General features: G+C 43.9%; 1 protein-coding gene across 2 annotated transcripts; it reads left to right on the top strand.

The window, feature by feature from the left end:
• Positions 1–13: 13 nt before the first annotated feature.
• On the top strand, positions 14–9,002 carry HACD3 (3-hydroxyacyl-CoA dehydratase 3). 2 transcript variants are annotated; one of them, XM_015873280.3, is made up of 11 exons: positions 14–119; positions 220–262; positions 794–867; positions 2,123–2,287; positions 3,107–3,158; positions 3,504–3,614; positions 3,990–4,117; positions 4,603–4,715; positions 5,270–5,376; positions 6,025–6,156; positions 7,017–9,002. In XM_015873280.3, the coding sequence occupies exons 1-11, from the start codon at positions 33–35 to the stop codon at positions 7,091–7,093; spliced, it is 1,089 nt and encodes a 362-aa protein (XP_015728766.1). In that variant the 5' UTR covers positions 14–32; the 3' UTR covers positions 7,094–9,002. The 2 variants fall into 2 exon arrangements, 1 of the variants encoding a protein (XP_015728766.1); XR_014934258.1 differs by lacking the exon at positions 5,270–5,376.
• The last annotated feature ends 19 nt before the right edge of the window (positions 9,003–9,021 follow it).

Below are 9,021 nucleotides of genomic sequence, written 5' to 3'. Positions count from 1 at the left end.
CATCGGAGCCCCCGCCGCCCGGTAGCGGAGCGATGGCGGGGTGCAGCCTGCGGCCGCACGTGCATTGGGCGCAGCGGCACCGCGAGCTGTACCTGCGTGTGGAGCTGAGCGACGTGAAGGTACCGGGACCGGGGCCGGTGTTGGGGCCGGGAGTTGGGGATGGGGCTGCGCTGTCGCGATGCTGCGTTACGGTGCTTAACGCGGCTCGTCCCTTTGCAGAACCCGGACATCAGCATCGCCGACAACGTGCTGCGGTTCCGAGGTAGGGCTGCGTTCCGTGGTACCAATCTCGTAGGCAAAGCGCTGCGCCCCGTATTTACATGGGGGGGACGTTTCCACAAAGCCCCGTTTGTGCCCGTTATCGCGGCCCCATTTGGAAGGTAAAGCAGCTCCTTCCCTAAAGGCCGCTCTGCCCGGCCCTGCAGCTCGCTGTGTTCTCTCTCATTTCACATTGGCCGCTCCTTCCTTCGGTCCATTTCCCCCCGTCCCGTTCAATGCCGCCTCCTTGGCGAGCCACCAGCAGCACCCGATCTGGCCGCACGTGTCCGCAGTGCGATCAGTTTCCCAGCCGGGATCCATCGTGCACAGCAGTGCAAGGCCCCCCAGCAGCGCCCAGCTGGTTCCTGCAGCTCCACGCCTCGGGGGGTTCATCTTTGAGATCCCTTCCAGCGCCGGATAGTCTGTGATTCCCTCATCTTCCCTCCCAGCGAGGCAGGGGAACGCACTAAAAACAACCCTGAGTACTTTAAAGGTGCGCAGGACTCTGTGCTGATCATCTGCTGTTGTTTTGTAGCTCAGGGTCATGGTGCCAAAGGAGACAACATCTACGAGTTTCAGATTGAATTCCTAGAACCGGTCGAGCCTAAAGTAGGTATTGGTTTTTCTTCTCACTTTTGCAGAGGAAAAAAGATCTTGGGCTTATTTGTTTGCTTTTGAAGCTTGAAAATAGAATGGCTGTGCGTGATGTCCAGTGTGCTGGCAGGTCTAACTGGTCCTGGGTTGCTGTGCTCAGCCACCATCCTGCCTTATTAATGGAGCTCATCTCACTGGCTGAGCCTCAGCAGAAGCATACATTTACCATAGCTGTTATACACTAGTTACAGTTCTTTTAGGGATTTAAAGTAGCAAGATATTGGGATGCTTGCAATGGTTTGTCCGATGCAGCTGTGCCTTGGAGAGGAAGGAGAACACCTCGGTACAAAGTGTCAGCATGGCTGCTCTTACAGCACAGCAAAATAAATTCATGAGAACAGGTGTTTCTGGCTTGTACAAATTCCTTGGCTTGCCAGTACGGACACATTGCAGCTCCTGTTGCAAAACACTCTTTTAATTGCTGGTGTCCAATAGGAGAGAGATCAGCTGGAAGAACAAACTCCTGTAGGCGGCTGTGAAGTCTGGCTTTGTTTCTCAGAACCCTTTGGGGCATGGAAGAACTCCAGGCTCTGCTCCCAGCAGAGGATTTGTGCTGCTTCCTCCTGCAGTCACACCAGGAGAAGCCACGGTTTGGCTCTGCTGCTTTAGCAAGGAGGAAGCCAGAGGGTGGCCATCAGTGGGGGACAGAGCCTGTGCCAGCAGCGGCTGTAAATTACAGCTGCAGCCTTCAGATGTCCTTTGAGCACAGGGCCAGCCTTGACAGAGAGAAGTGCTGGGGGAACATGCAGTTACAAACGCAGGTCATGGCTGTTCCTCTCACCAGAGCAGGTTTCGTGTGGGATTCCCTGTTTTGGAGCTGTACCTGTGACTGACACTAGCATTATTTTTACTGCTGGCTCGAGGAAGTGGGTGGCTCATAGCATGAAACACAAGAATGCCTAAAGCCATGGTCTGTAGGTTTTGTGTGGGATTGCTAGCACCAGGGGCTGTGCTGACTGGTAGCAATAGTGCTGTGCAGTGCAGGCAGGCCTTCCAACTGGTCATCAAATCACAAGTCCCGTAGCCATCTTTGTTGCCATCTTCACCTTGCCCTTGGTTTAGGGCATGTCTTGGGCAGCAGGGAGATATCTGTGCTGCAGCAATCCATGTCACCTCTGCTTTGTTGGTGGGGAAGGCTCAGGTATCAGCTCAGTGTCGGAGCTTGTTTCTTAGTGCTCTTGTTGATGTGTACTCTTGTGTCTGCCCCCAGCCCGTGTGCAGGGTGACTCAAAGGCAGCTCAACATCACTGTGCAGAAAAAGGAGAGTAGCTGGTGGGAGAGACTCACCAAGCAAGAGAAGCGCCCGCTCTTCCTCGCTCCGGACTTTGATCGCTGGTTAGATGAATCAGATGCTGAAATGGAACTGAAGGAGAAGGTCAGTCGTGTGGGCTCAGAGGGTTTGTGCTGCCAGTTACAAAGCAAGGATTGCTGTGTATTAGCTCAGTGCTGCATCAGCCTGCAGCTGAAGGCTTGCACCTCTTGCCCTACACCCTAGCAGTCCTGTGTGCTGATCCATAAGGGTCAGATTAATGTCAGACACCAGTCCTGGGCATCGCTTGTTTAGAAAGCAGGGACTTGTTTCCATGTGTACTGACACAGTACTGTTTCCTGAGCTGCAGGGCTGGCTCTGACTGTGCACTCCCACCATATGTTAAGTTCAAGCAGCTTAATACAGCAGGGAGGTGAAAGCCCGTCTTGGAAAGGACTTTAACAGAACAGACTACATTTCTGCTTAACTGGTTTAAAACAAATGCTGCCCTGTACTCCTCCGAGCCACTGAGGTTAGTGCAGAGGCAAAAGAGCTGCTCCAACAACAGAAGCAGCTGTGAAGGGCAGGAGGAGCCTGGACTGGATGTATTCAGTTCTCATCAGGTCCCTTGTGGGCTGTGAAACATTTTAGGGAACAGTTCTAAGAAACAGTAATAATTGCAAGCACAGAAATCAGCTGGCATCTAACTAACTGTTAGAGCACCACATACAGCGAAGGCTGTATAGCCAGTTAACACCCTCTACATTTACATTACCATTAATCGTGGGTGAGAAACGTGCTCTGTTTTATGCAGGTGAACATTTAAGCCCTCTAGCAATTGGCTGCTTAGCTGAGTTTTAAACCTACAAGCTTTGCAGGAGGGTAGTTAACAAATCAGTTGCTAATTACAGTAACACTCACTAAAACCTTATCCTTCATCTTAAGGAAGAAGAAAAGATTAACAAAATGAAAATAGAATCCAGAGTCCCAAAAGACCGTAAGTAACTGTGCCTTCCTAGCGTGGGAGATGGGGGTTCAAGAAGCTTCTGTCGCTCACATTTGTGATCTCATGGAGTGGCTCAGTGTGTGCTGGAGGATCCCTGCATTACGAGCAATTGAGAAATGTAATAAAAGCTGCCTGCAGTTTCTAAGGAGTTGAAAAGTCTGACTAATAAGGATTCTGTCCTAGTGGATGGTAAAAGCAGGCAGAACTCATAAAGCACACAGCTACTCCTTTTGCCACAATCAATAGTTTCCCTTTTTGTAAGCTGTGTTCTCACAGAAAGCTTGGAGCGTTTACTATTATAGTCTGCTCATCTGATGCATTTCTGATTGATTTCAGCTTTCAAACACCTGAAGAAAGGATACTTAATAATGTATAATCTCGTACAGTTTTTGGGATTCTCGTGGATTTTTGTGAACATGACAGTCCGACTGTTCATCTTAGGAAAAGGCAAGTAATAAGCACTACATCATCACATTTCCTAAATATCAAAGTCTAAAGGAAGACATATCTAGGAAATAAAATAATCCATCACCAAAGTGCACAACAAAAGCTGTCACATTTTCAAGGACAGGAAAATACTCTCCTTGAAATGACGGATGTGTATTCTAACAAATGATGCTTGTACTCCACCAAGATTACGTGTAAAGAAATCAGATGGAAGAAAACTTCTTGCTAACTGCAATATTGGTCTTTTTGAAAATAAGCTGGGCAGAACCTTTTGGTTTTGAAGTGAAAATCATTCATTCTTCTGAGGTATCAAAAGCTGTGCTTCCTGTATACAAAAAGCTGTTTGTCCTTAAAACAGTTTCCTGTGTCTTTCAGATTCTTTCTATGATACATTTCACACTATTGCTGACATGATGTACTTCTGTCAGACCCTGGCGTTAATGGAAATCCTGAACTCACTAATAGGACTAGTCAGATCACCACTGATTCCTGCTGTAATACAGGTAGTATTTTAAGGTTTTTCTTGCTCATCCTGTGTTTGAAGTAAACATGTATTTGACTTCTTCTAAGCGATATAATCTTACTGTCACTGAACGAGAGAATCTGTCAAGAGGCAGATATCCAGGCTTCCCATTCTCTGCTGTGGGAGGGTGTCTTCTTCTGTCAGCTAAGTAAGATAATTTGGAACAAAAGAAAGAATCAGCTGACAAAAAGTAAACGATTTTGATTTGATTCCTCCTTTGTATCTCAGTTGTGGTTGTTGGGCATAAAAGCGACGTTAAATGATTTAAGATGAGGTCCCTTGCACCAGACCTCGAAGAAAAAGGTGTGCTTAAAAATCAGAGGTGACTGCTCAGCTGCATAATTGAACACTGAGTACAGAACTGCATTGGACTAGAAAAGCAGATAATCCACATGGTTTTGAAAGCAAAGATTTGATCTTTTGATGTAGAGTGTGAGTGTTCCATAATTTGTTTTCCTTAAACAGGTATTTGGAAGAAACTTTATATTGTTTGTTGTCCTTGGAAGCTTAGAGGAAATGCAGAGCAAAGCTGTGGTGTTCTTCTTGTTTTATTTCTGGAGCATCATTGAGCTGTTCAGGTCTGTGGGATTTTTCTTTAAATGGGTGCGTGCACAACAGTGGGGCTGTTTCCAAGAACCTTTAACAAAGATTTTGATCTTTGTACCTTCTGAAAGACTGGCACAGAGATTGGCCCCAGAGAGTAAAATCCCCTTTAGACACTGGCTGTCACAGCCAACAGCTGGGACAATATGGGAGTCTAAAAGGTATTACTGCCCTGAAAAAACACATTGCTTCCTGCTGGAAAATGTGGCCCTCTAGTTGAAGTATGCTTAGACTATGATTAAGTGAGCTGCATTGTGCTCTATTTCTCTTTCCATAGAAAATATTTTGTAAAGTCTGTTCACAACAAGTCAGGCAGTCAAATTCATCCAAACGATCACAATAACAGCGTTAATTATGTAAACTGCCAGATAAGGGTGAGTCCATCAAGAGCCACACAAACAGTTTTGGATTATTCCTGTGTCACTTGGGAGTTATGTTGACTATTCTATACTGCAGATATATGCAAACTTCTGGTAGCAGCTTCTATTTTAAACAGTATCTGTTTCTTCTCACACTTAATTGGCTTCAGGTATCCCTATTACATGCTTTCATGCATGGGTATAGAATGGAAACCTCTAACTTGGCTCCGTTACACCAGCTGGATCCCTCTCTACCCTTTAGGCGGCTTGGCAGAAGGTATGCCCAAAAATGTTTAATACATGAAGTTAATTCTGGGCAAATATCTCCATTTTTTGTTTGGCTGCTGGATTAAAGACTAATAGAACAGCGCTGCATTTATCTTGTAAATCTCTAGCACAGAACAGGCAGGTGCCAGTTCTTCCTATAAAAGCATCCTAACCTGTTCTGAGACGAGCACAGTGCTTTCCCAATGGGGTTGTGCTCCCCTTCAGCTTTGAAGCCCAGGGAGAGGGCTTTATAGTGAACTTTTCTGTCTCAACATCTGATTTTTTAAAATGCCTGTCACTGCTCAGCATCTAGATACAAGAAATGTGTTGTAATCCTACCTGTCAGAGCTTGCTTCTGTGAGCCGGGAGTAGGCTGTGCATTGCTTAATTCCTAGTACAGGACAAACCATGCCTCTTTCCTTTCTGGGGGTGTTTCAACATGGTAACCACTGTTGGCACAGGCTCCACAGGCTACATGGCTCTGTACAAGAACAGTGCAAATTTACCATGCTTAGACTTCTGCAACTGAACTGCTCTACTGCCTGATGTAGCTGCTTACCATTATACTATGTTCCTTAAATAGCTTTGATTCAAACGTTAACAAGTAAAATAGTGAGCATTTTACCTGTGTTTGATAACCATGGTTTTCTGCTTTCAGCTGTCTGTCTCATTCAGTCCATTCCCATCTTCAGTGAAACAGGAAAATTTAGTCTGGGACTGCCAAATCCACTTAACGTCACAATCCAGTTTTCATTCTTGCTTCAGATGTATCTTATAGCCTTGTTTTTGGGTAAGATATTTAGCTGTATTTCTCACTGTTGAAAATGAAAGGGCAGCTTCCTCTGATTAAGTATATTTTTCCAAGAAAGATAAATTCCTGCGTCTCAGAGATCTTGACAACACAAACTTGCTCAAGGCCAAGTACCATCCTCATTGCTCACTTACACACTTGTCAGAGAGAAAGGAACACAGCTACAATTGCCCCTGGCTTGCCCCTAAGTCCTTATTAACAAGTTAGCAGCATTATCTACAGTTCATTTGAGTTAAAAGTATAATTTTTACATGTATTTCTAATCTCACTATGCTTAATTTTACCATTTTGCATTGTTTGAGCTTCAGAATGATGTAGTGGAACTCTAAACATAGCACCAAATTTAAGAAAATGTTTAACTAAACTGCATGATAACGTGACGTGTTTTTGCAGGAAACAATTATAGAAGGCTGTTTAAGTAGCATTGTATTTAGAACAATGTTGTTTCACATACTTGGTTTATTTTGTTACGCTTCCTAAACCTAAGATAACTTTGTGGTATATGCAGCCAGTATGTCTGCATATCCAGAAGTCACTGAAGTCAGGGAGGCTGAATCTTATCTATAACATTAAACTGAACTTTCATTAGATTCCCCCTTGCAGACCTTGCTTAAAGAACACTTTTGATTGAGCCTGACTGAAACACCTGTTTGATCCTTTCCCAGCTCAGCACAGACTTTTAAGTGACAAACCCACCTAACCCCACAAGAAAACAGCAGCCTTAGCTTTCAGGGCCATATGTACTATTGAACTATTGTGGGTTTTTTAATGTTTGATTTGGTACAGCCATCTAGCTCTAAAGTGATGCAGAGATGTCCTGTCTAAACATTCTTTTTCAGGGTTATTTGTAAACTTCCGATATCTCTACAAGCAAAGGAAACAGCACCTTGGACCAAAGAAGAGAAAGATGAAGTAAAGGAGGACTTCAGTGCTTTCTTATCTAACTTATCTCAATGACAAGATAAGCCTCTAATTCTTATGGTTTTATCCACTGTAAAGAATTTTGTAAAATTACATGATCATACTAGATTCATGATTTCATGGTGAATTCAGGTAACATTCCCATATGCTGTATTTTCTTCCCTTTCAATCAAATGCATGAATGACATTTACCATTGAACAGCTGCATTTAAACTTGTATCCTACTGACTACTGTATTAGGGAGAAATCCTATTATCTGCATATAATATGCTTATAAACGGTGGAGCAGCACTAAATAGAAATAGTGTTTATATTTTAATTGGATATTTGCTCTTTCAGTATTGCATGCAGATAGGGCTTCTGATGTTGGGACATACCATTAGCTGGCCCATGCTGTTCCTGGGGTGCATCCTGACAGTAAGAGGAGCACAGCCTGATGTCACTGTGTTTGGGTGTTATTAATGGTTGGGGTGAACTTGCTCAGCACCCACACCCCCTTTTCTTAGGCAGCATAATGACATTGCAGAATTAAAACTGTAAGTAGCTGGCATCAAATGAAGTACTACCGTACCAGTTTAATCTGTTTCTAGGTTAGTCTTAACAGAATAGAAGCTTTCTGTGGACCGTCCCAACACCCATGTACCTGTAGCATCAGTAGGGAGAGGAAGCTGCCGCCGTGACCCCTGGTCAGAAATGCTTTCCTGATAGATAATGTCAGCACTGAAACATAAGGAGACAAGGAAATACAGGTACCAGCTTTCTCCTGTGAACCCCAGAACTCCATCGCATTCACGCACAGTAAAAATCTGGAGCTGCCCTTGGAGTCTGAACTCTTCTGATAGTTCCTAGCAGGGCTGTAGCTCCTTTATAGCCTTGAAAAAGCAACCAAGAATGTCCTTCTACTTCATTTTATCAGCTGCACATTTAAATCATATATACGCTTTTCTTGGCTGTTCCCTGATGGGATGGAGTGGTGGGTCAAACAAATAATCTATTATTTTAATGCTGTATATCTCAGTAAGGGAGATCCCACCTAGGGTTTGAAGGGACCCTTTCCTCTGTGTCTGCCATAAACAAGAGCCATTCCCCTCACATCCCAGGTCATGTATTCTCTCACCTGGAAACTTGTTTCAGTTGACTTCATTTCCACGTGCCCTTCCTCACACCTAGTGTCCTGTAGTTGAGTCCAGACTCCTCTGGTCCCTTTAATCCAGTTTAGAAAAATTACAGTTATAAACAAGCTGCTTCACAGCTGCTGCTGTCCCCAGGATACTGCAAGCAATGCCAGCCATCCAAATCAGGCACTAAAGCTGAGATTAGCTGAAGTGTTATCTCACTACTTGTGTTATCTTTTTCTACTGTGAAATGATACAGATCCTCTCAGAAGTTATTTTCTATACTTAAAGTTAACAAACAGCTTACTATTTATGACATGGACCCAGTGATTATTACTGTAAAGAAGGGAAATAGTGTTATAAAGAGACTGTAACAAAGAACTGATACAAGCTCCACACTGCATTTCACAATCGTGTTTTGTCAACAAGAGGCATGATGCAACTTCTCTTCAGAGATACTTGAGGCTCACTTGCAGAGAAGAGTGCAGGTAACTTTCTCAAGAGCTGAGCATTATTTACACACTACTATTTCACCACAGTACGCACTGTATGTATGTTTGAAGTACATTCATGGACTGAATTAGCTGGCTTGGAACAGCAGGGATCCCTGTCACACTTTTAATTCCTTTACTGGGCATTTAAACTTCTGTTATAAAATCTGTATGTACTCATACATGATGTTTCTCAGTGAAATTGTGGTACCTAGTACAAGCTGTAATGGATCTTCAATGACTGAGTTTTAGTCCTTCAGAAAGAATGTGTTTCTATTAATAAAGATTTACAACCAAATTTTGCATCAGTTCACTTG

Source organism: Coturnix japonica, chromosome 14 (assembly GCF_054131305.1).
Source record: "Coturnix japonica strain WE chromosome 14, WE-NBRP24, whole genome shotgun sequence".
Taxonomy (NCBI): domain Eukaryota; kingdom Metazoa; phylum Chordata; class Aves; order Galliformes; family Phasianidae; genus Coturnix; species Coturnix japonica.
The sequence above is the reverse complement of the archived record's forward strand: the minus strand, read 5'-3'. Positions and strand labels throughout refer to the sequence as shown.